The 22480-nt window shown below is 41.5% G+C and overlaps 1 protein-coding gene across 4 annotated transcripts in view; it reads right to left on the minus strand.

Moving 5' to 3' along the window:
• The window catches only part of R3HDM2 (R3H domain containing 2), a 50757-nt gene that overhangs the window by 22352 nt on the left and 5925 nt on the right, over positions 1-22480 (minus strand). For 3 of the 4 annotated variants that reach the window (XM_053455724.1, XM_053455723.1, XM_053455720.1), the window contains exons 2-8: positions 7983-8174; positions 5374-5415; positions 2530-2616; positions 1508-1625; positions 1057-1135; positions 830-889; positions 331-471 (exon numbers count right to left, since the gene is read on the minus strand). In XM_053455724.1, the coding sequence (XP_053311699.1) occupies positions 331-471; positions 830-889; positions 1057-1135; positions 1508-1625; positions 2530-2616; positions 5374-5415; positions 7983-8150 (695 nt within the window). In that variant the 5' untranslated portion in view covers positions 8151-8174. Of the gene's footprint in view, positions 1-330; positions 472-829; positions 890-1056; positions 1136-1507; positions 1626-2529; positions 2617-5373; positions 5416-7982; positions 8175-21627; positions 21649-22480 lie in introns of those variants that run through there. The other variant, XM_053455721.1, reaches the window with a different exon arrangement.

The following is a 22480-nucleotide window of genomic DNA, read 5'->3' on the forward strand; positions in this document are numbered from 1 at the left end:
TGTCTTCATTAGAAACATTTACTATAAAGTAGCAGAAATCCACAGTATGGTGATAAAGACCACAAACAGTTCATCTCTGTTACATAGCCAGCATCACACCCGATTCCTTCCCATACAAATGTTTAACCTGCTTCTGAATAATTACTAAACATCAGAACCTTCAAATAAAAGAACAAAACATATAACTTACTTTTAAATAAATAAATAGTTTGCTGTAAATGGAGGATAGAAACATTTGGAGAAAATTAGATACAAGACCCCCCCAAAAAAAACAAACAGTAATAATAAAGGTTGCATGACAATTATTTGGGTAGCCAAGCTACAACTTACATCCGTGTGTTGCTAGTTTTGTTGATGATCACAGCCTTGCCTGTTTGGTCTACATTATGATCCATGCCAAAGTATGCAGCAGCACGATGTAAAAGCATCCTGTGATATGAGGTCATCTGTGGAAACTTCTTAAATTGATTGCTAAATTAAAGAACAAAAAAAAAAGATAGTTTAACCGATACTGTAGAATCAAAAGCCTACTAGTGCAAGATCATGTGGATCAACTTAGATATTGAATCACAGTAGGATGTTGAGCACAATCACGGTACACATTCGAAACAAGAACATATCGGAAGCAACATTTGGTGAGCTTGCAAGCAAGACCCTCTTTACCTAATGTAAAGGTTTTCCTTAGTCTGCCCATTCTAGTTTTGTCAGTCATTCAATGCATGTAATGTAAGAAGCGCAGCGTAAACACAAAGATAATAATGTGAACTCAATTACAGACAGGAATATATGTTGAAGATTATAGAGAGAGCAACACAATCTCTGTACTTACCTATTGTCATTAATAAATTCAAGGATTTCTTGTTCTAATTTTAGCAGCATCATTCTGTCTCTGTGGAAATTACACCCAGAGTTAATAACGCTACTGAACACCACCTTTAGTACTTTCTGCAGAAATATTATTTCTACTAGGACAAAAAAGCAAGCAATGAAACAGATAGAGACTAGAGACTAAAAACATGAAGAAAAAAAAAAATCAAATGTATTAATATTTACTACCTTGGATTATTCTTCAGTGTGTTCACTAAAAACTCATGTACATCTATTCCTGTAGAATCTGTGTATTCCTGACTGGAATCTGTAATAACACATATAGGTTAAAATCCCTCGCGACTCAAACAACCCATCGAACACATTGCACTGCAACATCACAATGTTAATTACAAAAAATGTTTCCCAAGGCACCTCATGCTTCTACTTGTGCGAAAAATGTGCTCTAATACTCATAGGGCCACGAAGGAGTCCAGTTCCCAATTTTTTTGCTTTGTGAGGCTGCACTAACATGGGGGAGTGAGGGGGCCAGGCTTTCCCTCTCATTTACTCACTGGATCAGCCACAAAAAAAAACCTGAGGTTACAAACGTCTATAGGTTTGGGGCTTGTTAAGTATCTAAGCAGTATTGTGGGTTAACGGCAGCTCCCATTTAATACTTCCTGCAAAGAACGCTAACCTCTTGATAGCATTTTCTTTGGCCCCTTTTCTTTATTTTTATCTTCCTTCTCAGTCACATCTTTGCATGGTTTATCTTCCTTGTCAGAAGGACAGCTGATATGTAAATGAATGACATCCTGAAACGAGAAAACCCAATTAAAATCTTCAGAGAAAAGAAGGATCATACAAAAAAAAAAGTGGCACTGTCACACCTCTAAAATATTTCAGTTAAAATGGCCTGAAACAGTAGCAAAAGCCATTACATTTAACGCTATATAATACAGATACCAAATATTTGTACACTTATTATTCTGCAGATATTAATGAATTCCAGAATCCCACCCATGTGCCAATTCACATAAGCGAAGCTAATAAAGCAGCGAAAATCCAAGACGGCGATGGTGGAAAGATCCTAAGATGGCAGTACCTCCACAACGGTGGCCGTTTGCACTGGGGGCACATGGGCAGTGGAATGGGCGCTACCTTTGCTGAAGCGTGCATTGTGGCGTGTTTCTGAGAACACAGAACCCTATATGTTGCCTGGCCTGGCCTCAGTTAGATCCCTGAGACCCGTATTGTTACGCACCTCTTTTTAAACAAGTACATTATCAAATAATAAAGTCATTTTAGAAAGTATCTTCAAAAAGAAGGAAGTGTTAAACAGAAAAAGCCTTCCAGAACGATTAGAGGCTAATATGTTGTGGGAATTTAAACACGTACGGGACAGACATTGGGTTATCCTACAAAAGACAAGGACCAGGTAAGGTTACAGGTCCTAGATCAGGCCAAACAATGGCAACTTCACGGGTCGAACAGCTTTCATCTACAGTGATTTATTATTTCTTCTTAATATATTTAATAAGTAAATGCATACACACACGGAACCTAGAAGAATAGTTACCTTGCAGTATAAGATATCAAAAAGAAAATTTACAGGGACAGTTTAATATATATTTTTACCAACAAATCAGCTTGCTCAATTTATATTAAGAAAACCCAATGTCACTTTAAACTGTAGAAACCCATTTGTTATAAGATTACCTGAGGCTCCAATGGCCCATCCACGAAAGGCCCAGAAAATTCTTCACACACAGCTAAACCTCTAACAAGCTTTAACTTTGAGTTGGACTAAGGGATAAAGTAGGAAAAACAGTCACATACGGCACATACAAATTATACACAGCATACAAGCGTCTCACACGATAACTCCACAAACTAAGGTAACATGAACCTTACCAGTAGTCAAGTGAAAAGGAAAGTACAGTTTTACATATCAGGGCATAACAATTATCTGTCCCTTAACAGATCTAAAAATTAGTTAAATCCAAGCTCAGATGAACGTATGACCTATTACTGTGTGTTATGATTAATTCAACAAAAATAAAGCCAAAATGGAGAGGGCATGTGTGATTCACTAGGTTATAAAATCACCTTTAGCAGCAATATCCTGAAGTAATAGTTTTCCGTGTGACATTTCAGTCTCACATTGGTGCGAAGGAATTTTGACCCGCTCTTCTTTACAGTGTTGCTTCAGTTCATTGAGGTTTTGGGGCATTTGTTTATGCACAGCTGTCTTAAGTTGTTGGTGTGCTTGGGATCAATTTCAGCCGTCTGACAGATGGCCTCATTTGACTCTAGAATACTTTGGTATACAGAGTAGTTCATCATCGACTCAATGACTGCAAGGTTCCCAGGTCCTGTGGCTGCAAAACAGGCCCAAATCATCAAACCCACCAACGTGCTTGACAGTTGGTATGAGGTGTTTGTGCTGATATGGGGAGTTTGTTTTTTGCCAAACGAGGCGCATTACAGCCAAACATCTCCACTTTGGCGCTGTCTGTCCAAAGGACATTGTTCCGGAAGTGTAGTTTGTTCAGATGCAACTCTGCAAACCTAAGCCATGCTGCCATGTTCTTTTTAGAGAGAAGGCTTTCTCCCGGCAACCCTTCCAAACAACCCATACTTGATCAGTCTTTTCCTAAATGCACGGTTATAAACTTTAACATGCAACCTGAGGCTTCTAGAATCGGAGATGTAACCCTTGGGTTATTTTGCAGTTATTCTGAGCATTGTACAGTATGGGAAGAATGGCGACTGCCTTGAATGTTTTCCACATGGCCTTGTAACTCTTCCAAGATTGATGGGCAGCAACAATTGCTTCTCTAAGATCATTGCTGGTGTTGTTCCTCCTTGGCATTGTGTCCTGAATGCTCCAGGCCTGCCACCTGCTAAAACTTTCACAGAGATAGTCACGCTGATGATCATTTAATCGAGGGCACTGATTAGCAGCCACTTGCCAACTTAATTCCTAAGGAAGCAGTAAGGGTGTGTACACATGGTTTCTCCTTTTTGGCTTTACTTTTGTTGAGTAGATCATGACCATGTAATATGTCACATGTTGTTCATCTGAGGTTGTATTTACTCAATTTTAAACTGCTAAGGAACAGATGATTGTTATGTCCGAATATGTTAAACCATAGATTTCAAAGAGGGTGTACTTTCTTTTTCACATTGTTATTTATACAGTTATGTACATAAATAATTGAACAGTGACACAATGTCCATTATTTTAGCTCTGTATGCCACAATAGATTTGAAATAAATCAAAGATGTGCAGACTTTCAGCTTTCATTTGAGGGTATACATCCAACATAGGTGAACATTCTTGGAATTACCACAGTTTTCATACATAATCCCCACTTCCTGGAGGTCATCAAAAGTAATTGGACAAACTGCCATAAAGAAGATTCAGAATTCATCCTGTTCATGCCCATGCCATTGCACTACCTCCATCATGTTACACAAATAACGTGGCATGCTGGCAAGGTCTAATGACTTCTGTTGATTACAGACTGACAATGATATGCCTACCACCGATAGGGTATTCTTGGCTAGACTACTACAGTTGTGTCCCATAGTCGTACACGGATGAGCTCACCAGTCGTTCCCTTTTTTTCATAATGTACTAAATTGTTGATTTACCCACTGCTCGGTGTTGAGTTTGGGCTTTTTCTGCCTAATGGTGGCCTGTTTTACTTCCACAGACAGCTCTTTGGACCTTATATTGAGCGATTCATATACAGCTTTCAAATGCAAATTCCATATATTGAATCATCCCAAGACCTTTTATCTGCTTGTTAATAAAATAAGAGGGGACAGGAACACATGGCCATGTAACAGCTTTCAGTCAACTGTCTAATTTCCTTTTAGCATCTTAAAGTAGGATGGGGGCTACACATGAAAACTGCAGTAATTCCTAAACCAGTCTCCTAATTTGGATGTAAATAACCTCAAAAAGCTAAAAGTCTCCAATTAAATGACATCTTGATTGCTTCATTTCAAATCAAAATCATGGAAGTATTTATGGACCTAATTGTACTGATGTGTTAAACTAGTAGGTCATAGATTTCCATACATGTGATTAGTGTTGAAGACCTACTCACCTAGCAAAAGAAAAGTCACAATGTAGTATTTGAGTTTTGAGTCTTATTCTATGGTACTATGAAAAAAGCTACCAAACCATTAATATACTTATAATAAAGGAGGTATACAAAGTGCACAGATTAACAGAATAGGGTTCTATTATTGTCTAGTGGCCAAGATACTGACTGAATGCTAGTATTCCGTATATATATAGCCTGAAAATAAGGTAAAGTATTAAAGTTTGTTGTGAACGATAAGAAATGCTTGATTGAACCAAGTGCTTTTCACAAAAACACAGCTTCCCATAAACTACACCCCAAAAGTCTGCCAAAATGCTTAATCTTTCACAGAACATCAAGTGAGAAATAAGCGAGAAACAAGTGCCAGATGAAACCAGTATGTTTAAAGCAGCGGAGTGATTGCTTCTCAGATGTGGGTGGCATGAGTTGTACACAAGTGTACCTTGGCTCTTTTCCTGGCATGTCCGTGGCTTGGATTCCGCCTCTGCATCATTGGGGGGAAAAAGAAATACATAGACATATGAAATTCTAACAAAAAACTAAAAGGAACAGGACATAAAAAAAGTCTAGATTTTATTCACCGTGGCTTTTACTATAATTCTGGCTCTTCTATTCTGTTCAAAGTAACAGAAGATGGCCTGAGTTTATGTTTGTAAACAAACTACAGTTTGCAATATTCACATTAAGATTATCGTTCAGTGATTTAGAGCGACGTGAAAAAAATAAATGAACCCTTTGGAATTACCTGTTGTTCTGCGTAAATTGTTGCTGAGCTACATCTACTACTGCTTAAGCTGATGACACACAAACAATGAAAATCTCACAGGTCCCATGAACACTCCCTTTGGTTGGCAGCAATAATCTCAAACAAGCACTTCTAGTATTTGCGGATCAGACGTGCACACCGCTCAGGAGGAATTTTAGACCATTCTTCCTGCTTAAGCTCAGCCATATTGTTAGGATGTCTGGGGGCAAACAGCGCTTGAGGTCATTCCACAGCATTTCTAATGTTAGGGTTAAGGCCTGGGATCTGAATGGGCCACTCCAAAAGGCGGGCCTTTTTTTTTTTTCAAAGTTTAGGGTAAAGCATAGTTCTTCTGCATCACCAAACTTCAACTGAGCTTCAGCTGGCGGATAGACACCCCGTGGCATTATCCTGTATGATAGCTTGATAAACTTGGAATGAATTGTCCCCTCAATGATCACAAGTTGTCCAGAAAAGCAGCCTCAAAGCATGATGCTCCCTCCACCATATTTCACCATTGGAATAAAATTTTCATGTGAGTATGCAGTGCCCTTTTTACAACATACATAGTGCTGCATGTTCTTCCTGAACAACTAAACCTTAGTTTCAAAAGTTCACAAAACATTTCCCAGTAGCATTGTAGAATCTCAAGGTGCTCTTTGGCAAACCTCAGGTGCACAGCAATGTTTGTTTTACTTTAGTTTTTTTTGGAGAGCAGCTGCTTCCTTCATTGTACCCTGTACTCCATACCTGTTAAATGTTTTGCATATGGTAGACTCCTGGACAAAGATGTTCACCAGTTCCAATGAATCCCTCAAGCATTGTTTTTAACCTACTAGAGCATTCTGCATTGTGATCGCACCATTACAATCATCTTGGCTGGGCGTCCACTTATACAGTAGAGGGAACAGCCACAGTACTAAATCGTCTCAATTAATAAACAATTTGCCTAACTGTGGATTGGTGAATATGTAAACTCTTTAAGAGTTTGCTTTATGCAAATCAACACATCAGCAGATGCTATGTTAAAGTAGCTCTTTCATTGATTGGATTCCAGGTTTGCTTACTCCGGATTACAGTTAGCTTTAGTTGAAGTGACCGACCAACACTGAATGTTTGAATGATGTATTCAATGTGGACAAGAAGAATACAATAATTTGTGTGTTATTAGTTAAAACAGTTTGCGATTTTTCATTATTTTAACCGAGATAAAATGTGATAGTCTTTAAGACAGATTTATACATAAATGCTGGTAATTCCAAAGGGTTCACTTACTTTTTCTTGCCGTAGTATATAGCCTCATCGTGTTCTGCAGCACTGTGCAATGGGCAAACAAGACCTAGGGCAGCACCTCACGTAACAATTTGAACTTACAGAAACGTTTAGGAGGGGTATGCTCAAACATGCATCCAATCTAGAAGATGTTGATACGCATGAGCTTCTATGATCCGAGGTATCTTTTAAATGTCTCTTTTATATTTATTTATTCTTTTAATCTTAGGTGACTCAATTTTACTGTATCTAACTTATTTGGAAAACCTTTTCTGGTACCAATATACTAATTTTCTATTGGTTTGTTTTTGTCTTGCTTGTCTTAATGTTATATTTTTATGTCCCTTAACAAAATCAAGTTATTGCTGTAGTTTCAGATTCTTAATAACAAGAAAATAATTACTAATTATAGCAAAGTAAATGATGGACCAAACATTCTTGTGCCATTTACTTTGTCACTATAAGACAATGTTATTTTGGTAGTTATGTATTTTGCCTCATACAAACCCTTCACAAATAGGGATATTTCAGGTTATACAAAAGACTTTATAAACTGTTTGGAGGACTGTAGAGGTCTTAGAAAAGAGGAACAGACTGACATTTATTATGACAAAATTACACAAAGTGCGTGTTATCTATGCACTTGGGAGATGAAACATAAAATGCCTCTACAATACTTAGAAATCTTGTATTACGGCCCGCTGTAACTGATTTCACTATGCATTATAAAAGGGCCTGTCCAGGCAAGGCAAATTTCAAAAACTCACTCTTAACTACATACTATACGGAACCAACCAAGCTCCTCTAACACTACAAGCTTGCTGCAGTTGGCCCTAAATAGTACTAGCAGGGAGTCGCAATATTTAACTTTTGTCCGAACTTCCACAACGAATAAACCCCAAAGTGACTGAATCAGTTGTTCGCTCACCTCTGCTACAGTTGATAACCATTATGGATCGGATCTGTTACATGCACTGAAAATATTTTTTTGTGTTCCTCAGAAAGAGTGAATAAATCATGAACTGCGTAATAACCTGTGGCTCTTGGCGCGAGTTAAGGTCATCCGATTCTTGCTCCTCTTTACTTGGTGACCTAGACACAGCTTTACTTCTGTTGACCGATTCCTCAACCAGGCGCTTTTCTGACTCTTTCATGATCTCCAGAGTTTCCTGGGTTGTGTGGCCATGGGACATCTTCAGCATAGCACAGAGCAGAAAGAACAAAACCTGCATAAAAAGTCAGAATAAAGGGTAAGAGCGAGCACAAATACACAGTAGAGCTTGACAAACAAGTAGTATATAACCGTACAGTCTTCAGTAGATACACTACACAGTTAAAAATACTGGTCTTCCATATGGCGACTGGGAGAAATGTATGTCAGCCTTAAGTAAGCAAAACACCAGCTAAGGCCTAGAGGTGAGTGAAAAATGCAACTTAATACCCTGTGCAAACTTCTTCAGAAAACAAAGAGGCCAGTTACATCATCAGTAATGACATTCATACCAGCTAACATGATGTTTACACTAAGGCACACGTGACATTGCAGGGAGCAATTAGATAAAAAGTAAATCTATAAACGTGTTGAGTAGATTTTCAACAACCACTTCTGTAGCTCAGTGTGTTGCCACAGGAGGTTCCAGAAATACTTCACGACTTTCTTCTACCTTTTGTGAAACCTCCGGGGAGTAGACCCGTTACACAAAAGACACAGCAAGAGAAGCTGGACAGCAGCTGATTGCCGAGCCACCTAACGAGTTTTCATGAAAAATAATAAAAACAACCCACAGAAGGTTATTCTCTTCTCCAGTCTCTGGCCCATTTGTCACTTGTGGTGTGTTAGACTTTATTTACCACAGCTTCATTTTAGTTTAAATGTAGCGGTATGAAAACATCAATGTTATTTTTATAAACATAAGATGCGAAGATTAGTTCATCAGTAGTAAAAACAAAAACTAAACATTATCTGATGATAACCTGATGATGCGCGATCCAGCGTCGCTATGGATGCTGGGATCGCGAGGGGCAGCTGCTACTGACCGCTGGGTGTTCCCTAGCGATCCGTAGCAACCACCCCCCCTCAATTCCATGCACGTGATCGCTTTGAAGCGAAGCACAGAATTAAAATATTTAAATAAAACTGCGGACCCTGAAGGGGTTAAAGAACATTGTCATACAAAATACCTTTGTTTAAGGCAGAACTCAAACTCCAGGTGCCAGGTCGCCATGGCGACCACAAACCATTTTCTGGCACCCAGGGTTTTGCAGGGCTGCCATCATGAATTCAGCACCCTATGTTTTCCTGCAGGGGAGTGGGGTAGCGGTGCAGTGAGGCCCCCATCGAGGTCACGTATCGCATGGCACTCGCATCACCTCCACAGCTTGGCTGGTCTCCACTTGCTGAGAGGGGGTTAATGGATGCAAGTATATGTATAGTGCATTCTGTAGTCAGTGTGTGTATATATGTATAGTGCTAGAGTCTGTGTATGTATACTGTAGTCAGCATGTGTGACAGTATAGATATATAGTAGAGTATAGTACAGTCCGAGTGTTTATACACACTGATACTCCATTATGTGTCCATAGTCTCTGACAAAAGCCTAACATCTGGAGATTCCCACAGATTAAGGTACCCAAGGACTGTTTTGTACGTACGTACTCTTTTACCGTTATTTTTGTTTAAGAGCTTTGAGAGTTAACGTTTGGATTAAATATAAATTAAATCAGTTCTGTCTTTGCGCTCTTATTTTAAATGTATAGCTTGTGAGGCTAGTGAATGCACAAATTGCTGAAAGTCCTAACTGATGCAAAATGAGTACTGCCTGTATATTCACTGACGACTGTCTCTATTGCTTCAGAATGATCACACTGTACTACAAAATACATACCAAGTTCAATAAAATTATTTCAAAATGCTCATAAAAGTTGTTAAAAAAACAAACAAAACAAAAAAAAAAAAAACATTTTCTGTACCAGAAGGGTGAACACCACATATCAGATCAATGAGCTGCTCACCAGTGGTATCAAACGGTTGAAGGATTGCTACTTTGTGGGCTACTGTCACAGAAGCCTCTGTTGCCTAGAGTGCCACATTTCCCCAACTACTAGAGACTCTAAAGACTGTGGAGCTCAGATACAGATTTGGGGTACCAGCCTTTTGGAAGGAGGCTTTAATCTCCATCGAGTCAATACTTACGGGACAGAGACCTCCACGGCCAGAAGTCACGGAACCTCCCGTGTTTACCATGTACCCCACAGACTATAATAACAACCACCTACTTGGCTGATGTGGGCTGAATGCAGATACTGAGCAGGGTCCGATTAAGAACTGTGTGTGTTTTGCTGCGGCTACTGGATGTAAATGACCCCCTTGTACTATTTAAATACTGCTGTTTCCTATTAAACCGAGTACCTGATTTTACCCTCAAGCATCTAGTCTTGGCTGATGTATGAGTGGAAGGCGATAGCGGACGACATTCTGACATCTGCCGATAATAAGCAGCGAGAGATTCGGCGGTCAGAGAAGCGGAGGAGGCTGAGTTAGCGGATGACCGAGATCCGTTATAGTTGCCTAGGAAAGTTGTTTATATTGTGAGTTAATACTACATTGCATTGGGGCAGTTTCCTTTTAAAAACACCACAATCATCAACTTAGGTGCATTAAAAACTGGGATATGATAAAATTCCTGCAATTTACTAGTAAACGGGCTGAATGAATATACATAGATAAGACAAATCCTCTGGGTTTCTTCTTATTCCTGGCTGGACTTTGTCTTGTGGATGCGTTACAACGTGTAGCGACAACTAAAGTGTTAATGATTGTGACAACAGTTCCAGTCAAACAGAAGGTGAAAAAACCTGATCTTTTTCCCACACATTCTGTGACAAGGGATAACTGCCCAGCACTGCGGTATAAGCCTCCTTTCCACCGCATTGCACGCCTCCTTTTAGGGCTGCAACTAACGATTATTTTAATAATCGATTAATCGGCCGATTATTTTTTCGATTAATCGATTAATCGGATAAAAAAAAACAATATGCAAATTTTTCGTTTATTTAAAAGAATTTAATGAACTGGATGTTAAAAAACAACTTAAAATTTACATTAACATTCTTATTTTGTTATGATGTAATAAAAAACAATATTTTCAAAGTACAAGAACCCAAACACAATATTTATGAAACAAAATAACCCCAAACATTCTGAAAAGAGGTGGACTATTACTGTTCAAGAAACTTTGCCCCAGCACTTTGCACTTTGCACCCAGCACTTTGCACCCAGCACTTTGCACCCAGCCCTGGCACTTTGCACCCAGCACTTTGCACCCAGCACTTTGCCCCAGCCCTGGCACTTTGCATCCAGCACTTTGCACCCAGCATTCAGCACTTTGCACCCAGCCCTGGCACTTTGCACCCAGCACTTTGCACCCAGCCCTGGCACTTTGCACCCAGCACTGGCACTTTGCACCCAGCACTTTGCACTGTGCCCCTGCACCCAGTCTCTAACTCTGCCCTGCACCCAGCCCTGCCCCCACATTCTGCCCTGCCCCCACACTCACACTCTGCCCTGCACCCACTCTGCCCTGCACCCACACCCTGCCCTGCATCCCCACCCCCACTCTGCCCTGCACCCAGTCTCCCACTCTGCTCTGCACCCACACTCACACCCTGCATCCCCACCCCCACTCTGCCCTGCACCCAGTCTCCTGCCCTGCACCCCCCACCCCCACTCTGCCCTGCACCCCCACCCCCACTCTGCCCTGCACCCCCACCCCCACTCTGCCCTGCACCCACACTCACGAACCGCTCTGTGCGAATGGAGCCACTCGCACAGAGCGAACCGCTCTGTGCGAATGGAGCCACTCGCACAGAGCGAACCGCTCTGTGCGAATGGAGCCACTCGCACAGAGCGAACCGCTCTGTGCGAATGGAGCCACTCGCACAGAGCGAACCGCTCTGTGCGAAAGGAGCCACTCGCACAGAGCGAACCGCTCTGTGCGAATGGAGCCACTCGCACAGAGCGAACCGCTCTGTGCGAATGGAGCCACTCGCACAGAGCGAACCGCTCTGTGCGAATGGAGCCACTCGCACAGAGCGAACCGCTCTGTGCGAGTGGCTCCATTCGCACAGAGCGATTCGCTCTGTGCGAGTGGCTCTGTGCGATCCGTGCACATAGACAGAAGAATACTTACCTCCGGAACGCGTCACATCCGTCACGTAGCTTGAAGAAGGCGGAGACTGCAGAGCGTGTAGCAGAAGCGGGGAACGCTCGCGGAGGTAAGTAAAAGGAGCCGAGTGCTCCAACAACGAATTGATCACTCGATTAATCGATAACGGAAATCGTTATCGATGATTTCCGTTATCGATTATTATCGATTTTATCGATTCGTTGTTTCAGCTCTACCTCCTTTGTGCGATTTCATTAAGAATTTTCTAAAAGGCAGGCTGTTTTATCTGTATGAATGATTCAGCCTCAGTCCCCCAGGACGACGTGGGAGGCTTTGAGGAGGACATGATCGTCTCTGACAAGAGTGCGCATGCAAGAGCAAATAAGCCCAGTGATACTAGGAAAGAAAAAAAGCGAGAAGCAGGTAAAAAGAAAAAAAAATGTGAAAACCATCAAGGATGAAAATTTGAAATAAGTAAAACCAAGAAAAAAATGTTTGTTCTCCTGATGTGACTTACATCCTAGCATGCTGCTCAAATAAAGCATTTGGACATCACAACCGAGTTACCTACCACAGGACTCATCAATTCATATAGACATCAAACACAACCAGATCGGAGCGAACACAACATTTTATCTTCTTAACCCTTTTTGTCTATATGACTTTTTCTTGCTACCATTATACTGGTTGCTGAACCTTCTGTAGCCATTCAGGCAATTAAATCCAAGATGAGACTTTCATTAAACACTGTATGCAAATCGCTCCAATAAAGGCAACAATGGGTACAGACATTCATTGCACTGCGCCGAGGTTAGAAACACTGATGTATAGAAGTACGCGGTTTGCGGGCGCTCACAGGGTGGATATGGTCTATGTCTAGCGGTATGCACAAAAAGAAAAACCTAAGTATTAGGTCTGCCTTACATAAAAAATGAACAGGTATAGCATGGAAACATTACCAAGAAAAATGAAGTCAAAATACTCCTAATAATTAGTCTTAGTAATAACTGAACACACGCATGAGACATACCAAATCTGTATGGGTTTACAAACCAGTCCAAAAAAAACTATAACTGGAGGTTCTCTGGTCACAGAGCTCACAGCAATGGACCCACCGCAGTAGCTTCCCGTAGAGGTCTTATCAGGACATCAATTTCTCTAAAGGGGGTTTTGTCACTATTAATAGTTCTTCCAGATTTACAGTGCAAAATTGTTCCCAGGACAGAAATAAACTCTTATTTGGGCTCTCAAAAGCACACACAAAACAAATGTTTTAAGAGACCACTGATCTTCAGGAAAGGGAAGACTGTCAGCGCCCCCCTCCCCCAAAGCACAAGAGCTGATCATTAAGTTGGTCCACGTTTATTTTATGTTTGATGTAAATACTGACCAAACACACATCAAACCAAACTAAAACTAATGTTGTAAATAGGGCTGCTGTGCTTCACACCTTTTAAAGCAGAATTATGAGCCATCAAAATAGGGGGGCAGTGAACGTTAACATAAGAATATAAATAAAATATACAAACACACGAAGAATATTAAAAACACCCTTTAAGCAACACTAGTACACAACAAGGGACTGTGCTTTTGCAAGCTTACAATATATTTGAAGGTTGAGGAGAAATGAGAGCGTGGAGTGACTGCTTGGGTGAGGATTATTGGAGTAGAGTGATGTGGAGAAGTCAGCGGACAGAAATCTCGTAGGTGGGGAGAACAGATGGATTCTTTCAGGATGCCGCAGGGGTCCGCAAATTTGGTTTGTATCTAGGAACAAACTTTTTCTTCTTCCCCAGTCATTTTTTTTTTTTTTTTATACATTACTCCCTGGTCTGCCGTTAAAGGTTGTTTATTGGGGCAACACAACATAAATCAACTTTCTTCAGTGCTGCACCACTGCAGTTAACCCCTTTAAGACAAAGGGTATTTTACACCATAATGACTGAAGCTTGAATGTTTAACCACCATTATTACACTCAGACTAGGGCTGCAACTAACGATTATTTTAATAATCGATTAGTTGGCCGATTATTTTTTCGATTAATCGATTAATCGGATAAAAAAAAACAATATGCAAATTTTTCGTTTATTTAAAATAATTTAATGAACTGGATGTTAAAAAACAACTTAAAATTTACATTAACATTCTTATTTTGTTATGATGTAATAAAAAACAATATTTTCAAAGTACAAGAACCCAAACACAATATTTATGAAACAAAATAACCCCAAACATTCTGAAAAGAGGTGGACTATTACTGTTCAAGAAACTTTGCCCCAGCCCTGGCACTTTGCACCCAGCACTTTGCACCCAGCACTTTGCACCCAGCCCTGGCACTTTGCACCCAGCCCTGGCACTTTGCACCCAGCACTCAGCACTTTGCACCCAGCACTTTGCACCCAGCACTTTGTATCCAGCACTTTGCCCCAGCCCTGGCACTTTGCACCCAGCACTTTGCCCCAGCCCTGGCACTTTGCACCCAGCACTTTGCCCCAGCCCTGGCACTTTGCACCCAGCAAGCACTTTGTACACAGCACTCAGCACTTTGCACCAGCACTTTGCACTTTGCACCCAGCCCTGGCACTTTGCAGCCAGCCCTGGCACTTTGCAGCCAGCCCTGGCACTTTGTACCCAGCACTGGCACTTTGCACCCAGCACTTTGCACTGTGCCCCTGCACCCAGTCTCCAACTCTGCCCTGCACCCAGCCCTGCCCCCACACTCACACTCTGCCCTGCACCCACTCTGTCCTGCACCCACTCTGCCCTGCACCCACACTCACACCCTGCCCTGCATCCCCACCCCCACTCTGCCCTGCACCCAGTCTCCCACTCTGCCCTGCACCCACACTCACACCCTGCATCCCCACCCCCACTCTGCCCTGCACCCAGTCTCCTGCCCTGCACCCCCCACCCCCACTCTGCCCTGCACCCCCACCCCCACTCTGCCCTGCACCCACACTCACACCCTGCATCCCCTGAAACCCCACCCCCACCCCACCGTGGACCCCCACCCCCGCGAACCGCTCTGTGCGAATGGAGCCACTCGCACAGAGCGAACCGCTCTGTGCGAATGGAGCCACTCGCACAGAGCGAACCGCTCTGTGCGAGTGGCTCTGTGCACATAGACATGAAGAATACTTACCTCCGGAACGCGTCACATCCGTCACGTAGCTAGAAGGCGGAGACTGCAGAGCGTGTAGCAGAAGCGGGGAACGCTCGCGGAGGTAAGTAAAAGGAGCCGAGTGCTCCAACAACGAATCGATCACTCGATTAATCGATAACGGAAATCGTCGACAACGATTTCCGTTATCGATTATTATCGATTTTATCAATTCGTTGTTTCAGCACTAACTCAGACACACACACACACAAATGCTCACAAACACTATCACCTTACAGTAACACACAGCGACATTCTACACACATGGACACACATGCTAACTCCATACACTAATACACAACCTATATGCTGACAGACACTCATGCCAATACCAGACTAACCATACCATACACGCTAATGCTATACTCTGATACAACTTGCACACTCTACCCAACAACATACACACTAACATTAGACATATAAAGACATACACTAACACTATGCACACACACATTCCAGCACTACAATACAGCAGATTATATAGATATATCCATCACACCGTGATAAGCCTCCAAAAGTGTTGCATCATTGCGGCTTATTAAATAACACTTATGTAACACTGTCTCCTGCAGGATACGGACTATAATCAGATGAATGCTTACCAGGGGATATACCTGGCATCACTGACTTAATCCCTGCACTAAAAATACAAGCCCTTGGAAGCTTTTGTAATCAAATACAATTGGGTATGGAGACCAAAACAAAAAACGTACATGAGTGTAGTGAAACCAGGAAAGATGCATGTGTCTTTGCCTTTAATTTATATTTTCCAACAGAACACAGAAAAGGCAAGAAATAAAATCCTGCAAGGTTATGATGACAATGCTACGCAGATCTTTAATCTTATTGGTAGTACAGGTTAGCCAATCAGAATTACAGCTCCGTGGCAACCAGTTCTATCACCAGGAGCGGTGAGACAAGATATGGTACTTGCGCAGAGGAAGCTCACAGCACACAGAATAGTACTTAAGTTCCATCAGAGAACCCATACAAACATCCATTCATACCTAATAAATAGGATCCTTTTAAACAATACTCACTATTATCTCACCAGTATTTATTCACCTATAATCACGTTGTAGCCCCAGTGCTACTATAAGAAAGTGTGCATTGGTGCGGTTAAAGTTATTTTGTACACTCAAATTGAATTCCATGTGTACTAATACATATTTCCTTAAGCCTAATGAAGATTTTTAAAAGATAAATCTATAGATATATACAAACAAGCACTAATATATACATATGCACACATTCATGCAGCAAGGCTCCAAATACAAAACCGGCAGTAAGAACACAAGGGATTACCCACTAGATACACGGACTACCAAATGTTGAATTCCAATTGCTATTAAGTGCTACGACTATGTAAAATCATGTCACTTTTGATAATTAAATCAGGGCTTGACAAATTTGTTGTGAATCTAGGCGCCAGGTAAAAAAGTTAGGCGCCAGGATTTTTTTTAAACTAACACTTGGTCAGGAGGGATCTGATCATCATCAGCCCACTTACTAAACGCACAGCGTTTGACCTGGAAGCACCCTGGACTTTCAGGTCAGTGCTGTTTTTTTTATTTATTTATTTTTGTTTTTTTTAACTCTTTCGATGCTGATGTTCCATTGGAGCACAGCATTTACTGATATTTAGTCCCCACAAGGTTGTGGGGACAAATGTTAACCCCTGCAATGCCACGAATGTGTCATACACAATTGTGGCATTGAAGGGGTTAACGCTGCACTGTCGCTCTCATGGAGCGATCAGGCAGCAGGGGGGTGTTGGGGCTGGTCTCTACACTCATGTGGAGACCAAAGAACCCTCTCCCCTGTCCCTGAAGCTGCCTCTGGCAGCTGGGACTCAATTGCTGGTCTATAGACCAGCCACTGCAGGGGGGAGTCTTTGATGACTGCTGTAGGCTTCCATGCCTACAGGAATCATCAAAGGGCTTATGGAGGCTCGTTTTTCCTGTTGCTGGTCTGCCTGGGCTTCCAGGCAGACCACCAGCAGCAGAGCCCCGTGCAAAACGGGAATTAACCCCTAAATGCCGCGATCGCGGCATTGAAGGGGTTAACGCTGCACTGTCGCTCTCATGGAGCGATCAGGCAGCTGGGGGGTGTTGGGTCAGGTCCCCACATTTGTGTGGGGACCCAATCAACACACAACCCCCTTCCCTGAAGCTGCCTGTGGCAGCTGAAAACACGATTGCTGGTTTTGCAGCAACCGCGTTTCCAGCCTACAGGCTCACTCCGTGGGAGTGATCTCAGGCTCGGGGGCGGGCTCTGAGTGGCTGTGCTGTCTGCCCAGACTCCTGGGCAGACAGCTGCAGCAGCGCCCCCGTGTGGTGACTCAGCCTCTTACATCCACAATTTTTTCTGGATGTAAGAGGCTGACAAAACCTAGGCGCCAGGACAAAATTCTCTGTCGCCATGGCGACCTGGCGCCTGGGATTTGTCGAGCCCTGAATTAAATTAATAAGATTACTTTCTGCACAGGCCCTAAGCACAGACTATGTGTCCCTTCAGGAGTTATGAGCTAAAACCAAGCCTAGTGAAGACTTCTTTCCTTCACGTATATATATATTCCCCAGGACCCTCTACATGTGATAGGCGAGTTCAAGTTGGCTTGTGTGTGGCTTGGATCATTGTGGCATGGCTTGGCTTGCCCATGACGGACTACAACATCCAACATAATCAGCAAAGCAACGGAAATAAGCACCGGTACAACATGTCAGAGATTGTCCAACAAGAAAGAAAACTCTGACACTCATTTTTACATTTGACTGTAGAAAACCGTAGCACCTTCTTCATATTGTTCCAACATGTCCAAATCTACAATGTGGCAGCAATGTGACCAAGGTCACTTTTAAACAGAAAAGCAATGATTTTATCGCAGTCCTGCAGTATGTACTTTGATGCGTCTGATACCCTTACACAACACTACAGAATATGTTCCAGCTCGATCATCAAAAGCAATAACTCTTGCATTAGAACTAACATTCTGCCAGACCACAGAAACATGGTTAGCAACTGGGTCTTAAAAAATATTTCATTTAAGATGTTACTTTGTTCCAAAATAAACTTTTTGTAAGAAAAGAAAAAATAGCAGCTGGGGAAAACAAAACAAAATTAAAGTGAGAAAAGCTAGGAAATCACACCAGCAATCACGCTATTAAATTAGACTAAAAATAGAACAACTTGCAAAAGGCAAGAAGTATAAATTGTCACCTAAGCATAACCACTGAACAAGTTGCATAGAATTAAAGTGGATGAACCAATAATAAGGCTTTTTGTCATCCACATATTAAAACTACAGCACACAAACTTTAAAACCAATTGTTTAAAAATATATATTATGTAATTCTAATAGGACTATTTTAGCTTAAAAGTAATATTGATGGCAGGTGTGTGATTAATACCTCCCTGTCCTGAAATAACCTCACATTTCCTAATTTTCCGCAGACAAAGTAGATTTCTTAACATTGGCTATTTTAACATTGGAACTGAGAAGGTATAGAAGAGCTTCTGACCCAACTAGTCTACTCGTTTTCCATCGCTGTAAGTTCAATTTGGTTGCTGGCTTTGCTTTTCTAATGCTTTTAGTCACACAATTGCTACATTCAGCAGTCAGTGGAACAGCGCCTTTAAAACATTGCATTAATCTTTAGGACTTCTGCCGGAAGGCTATTCGACTATACGTTGAACATACTCAACAGCCAGAAACAATAGCCCAATGCATTGCAATACTTCCATAGAACTCACATAATCCTCTTCCAGATTCTCCTGCGCCCCCATTTTTCACGTTTTATTTGTAGGGGGATGGTATATAAATAAAAGTTTTATTTAACCATTTTAAATGCAGGTGAGATTTTATACCATACACATTGCCATGGTGCCATTTTTTTATGCTTCAATTCTAAAAAAAAAAAAAAAAAAACAGCAAACAATGATCAATATATCAAAGATTCAATTCGTGGGAATCAAGGAGATCCACTGGAATTGAGAAAACCACTAGCTGTAAATCACGTGGGAATGACATCCTGCAATTTCCATCATGATGGTTAAACAGCATCTAGTAACCTAGTAAAGATACTTCTCTCGCCTATGAATCTTATTGGCTCCTTCATGCGTTTATGGGGGTCTCTCTCTTCAATAAAGAGAAAGCTTGCACGAGAGCTGAACATTCAATTTCATTCCTATCATTGTCCGTTTTCAAGGGCAGACTCAAGTTTGCAAGAAGGGCTCAGCAGGCCCTCCTGAATACATGGGTAATATGATGGATTCCCTAGATAATAAAAAAACTACCTAATCAACACTGCTACGAGATCTGAAGGCTTTGCATTTTATAGATAACTAGAAAGAGCTAGTTTAAAAGAAAATAAAAAAAGTATTCTGTGGTAAAAGTAATGCTTATACAACAATCAGGCACACTAATAAACAATTGTTTCAAGGTAATTAAAAACATCAAAATGCATAAAACATACCTACATGCAACTTACATACAATCGCCCATCAGACAGTAGGTCCCACGGCACAATTCTTTTCATAAGCGCAGAAAGCACCCCTCTTGCCAGCAAGGCCGAGTCCAATCAATCATAAACAGAGCTTAGAATTCTCTCTGCTTCCATCCCTCCTCCCTCATGTTTATTATTAAGTTCTTCTAGCCTGCAGGGAGCAGGGCACGGGATGCAAGCCACAGAAGACTGCAATGCAGACTTCGTGCCAACTTAAGGGTTAACACACTCCTTATTTAGCATGGGAACTGCCACCGACGTCACAACTGTCACATGGTAACCAAGACATAAGGGTATCCTCTACAGGAGATCCCTACATGGCTAGCAATTAAAAAAAAGGATGTTTTCAACCTGTCAAGGTCACTCTTTGTGTCCATGTCCCACATGTATGGGTGTTTTTCAGAATATTCTTATTGACCATGAGCGATCATACTCCTTACAGCCTCCTCCCTCCCTCTTCTCTTCATGCTGCCAGTGTGCGTCATAAGGACGGAAATCCCAGCTGACGTAGATGCATCAGGGCAGATGCTGTGCAGCTTGTTTAGGAGGAGGAGGTGGAGGAGGAGAATGCAGAGAACATTCTCACAATAGAGAACAGTAGCCTGGAGGATGCAGAAAGAACAGCATTTTGCAAGAACGTCTATACACAACAACCTTGGAAGTAGGCTAGATGAGGGTTTCCACAACATTTGAAAATAGATTATTCGGTCTGATTAATGTAGTAATGATTCTTAATATTTCAAACTGGTAATGTTTAATAAGGCAACAGCACAATAAATTTTTCACAGCGCACAAACATTCATATAGATTTAATGGCAGTCTGGTGCACTGCTCTAAACTCCGAGCAGTAGGCAGCACATAGGCCACGGAGTGTGTACAGATACGGAAAAGAAATCCACACAATATTAGGACATGCCACGTTTTTAGCTTTTCCTTTAAAATACTACATATATAGGGTACTACATTATTCAAAGCACATGGATATTTCATCACAGGCCAGAAAAACTTCCAGTCTATACAAAGTGGCATTACTTGGTACCCTGTTCAATGAGTGACCGCCTGAGATTCTAATGTTTGACAGATCTACCAAAGGCAACTCCAGAGCGCTAAGAGGAAACTGACTCGTGAGAAAGCTTCCGATTCTCCAGTACTAACAGAAATGTTTTTTGGGAAATAATTCTAAGTGGTGCTAGCATAATACGTGGAGTATGACCAACCCTAATCGGGACAAATGAAAATACATTTCAACATTTCCAATGGTAGAAGTTTAAAGCATAAGCAGCATATCACACAAGCCAGACAATACCTATTCCATAGAAGTTGTCCTTTGCCGCCTTTCCTTATGCTGCTAGCTACAGGGATAGGGGGTAAATATTCCCTTGCAGGTTGGTGGGAACATGTTTGTGATTAGCAGGTGGCGGTGGGGGATGTGGAACGGGAGGGGATTTGTGAACGCTGCAAGCAGTTGTCGGTCTTTTTTTTTTGCCTAATTAAAAATAAAACAGAAGCTAGACAAGGAACTCGGCACATGGCAAGAGCTTTGCAGACATTCAAATGCGACAAGGAGGAATAGCAAAGAAGGTGGGAGAAAACCTCAATCTGTCAGTTCGCTTATGTACCTTTTAGAACCATATGCTCCAGACAGGAGAGAAGTTTGTGATATACTTTAAAAATAGGAAAACATTTTGATCAGTGGTTTAGATACCAAGAGGAAAAGGTTCAGGATAGGTTTCAAGTAGATTAAATAAGGTCAAAGGTACTTTAATATAAGCTCATTTATCTTGGACCATGCCAGGAATCATTGTGTTCCAACATTTCTACTAAAGCAATAACTTAAAAGGAATCTACCTTGATAAAACCAAATTCCACTGGTGATTAATGTATTGATAGAGGACTATATGAAATCTAAAGGAGAACGGAAACGTTCAATTGGAGAATACAGTTTTAGAGGAATGAAATAAAGGCTCAACCAGATGCTGTTGCTAACCTATTTTCACAAAGTGAGGAGCCTCTGCCAAACCTCTGGGGGCTTCATATTTTATTGGCATTACTATTACCTTGCAAAGAAGGACAGACTCTTTTTTTTTTACCCACATAAAGGTATCTACATCTACATTCTATCGAAAAGACCAACAATTAGAGTGTCAATTATGCACTGAAATAGAAGGTAAATAGTGTATGGAGGGATCTACAAAGTGCAGAAGACCAGGTTAAAACCTTCTTTGTGCAAGCTTAGCAATACGAATACGCTAGCATCTCTCTGACAGTGGGAATCCCCTCCATGCCAAAGGCACATTCATGACGCCATCAAATCCATGAATGAAAGAACGAATGAATGAAAATTATTCGCCATGGCTCATGAATCACTTCAGCTGTGAGGGGCTCAGTTTGCAGAGTATCTGCATTGGTTGTTTCTGACATGCTGCAGATAGCTGCTCGAATGACAGTTTAAAGGAGAAAATTGGATGCGAACGGCAAAAATCAAACCTGCAGACCGATCTTGAGTTCTACCGTACATAACGGAAGAAGCATTAAACATTTGCAATGGTATCCTAGATAAAGCTCTCTTTCATTCACAGATCTGAAGCACCGACAAAAAAGCAGCTAAACAGTCTTGAGAACAGTTCAATCAAACTGTTATGCCATGTTAATACAAAGCTGATTAAAACAAGCCAAGAAGAGAATACAGAGAGACAGCATT

The sequence above is a fragment of the Spea bombifrons genome, chromosome 2 (assembly GCF_027358695.1).
Source record: "Spea bombifrons isolate aSpeBom1 chromosome 2, aSpeBom1.2.pri, whole genome shotgun sequence".
In the NCBI taxonomy this organism is placed as follows: Eukaryota; Metazoa; Chordata; class Amphibia; order Anura; family Pelobatidae; genus Spea; species Spea bombifrons.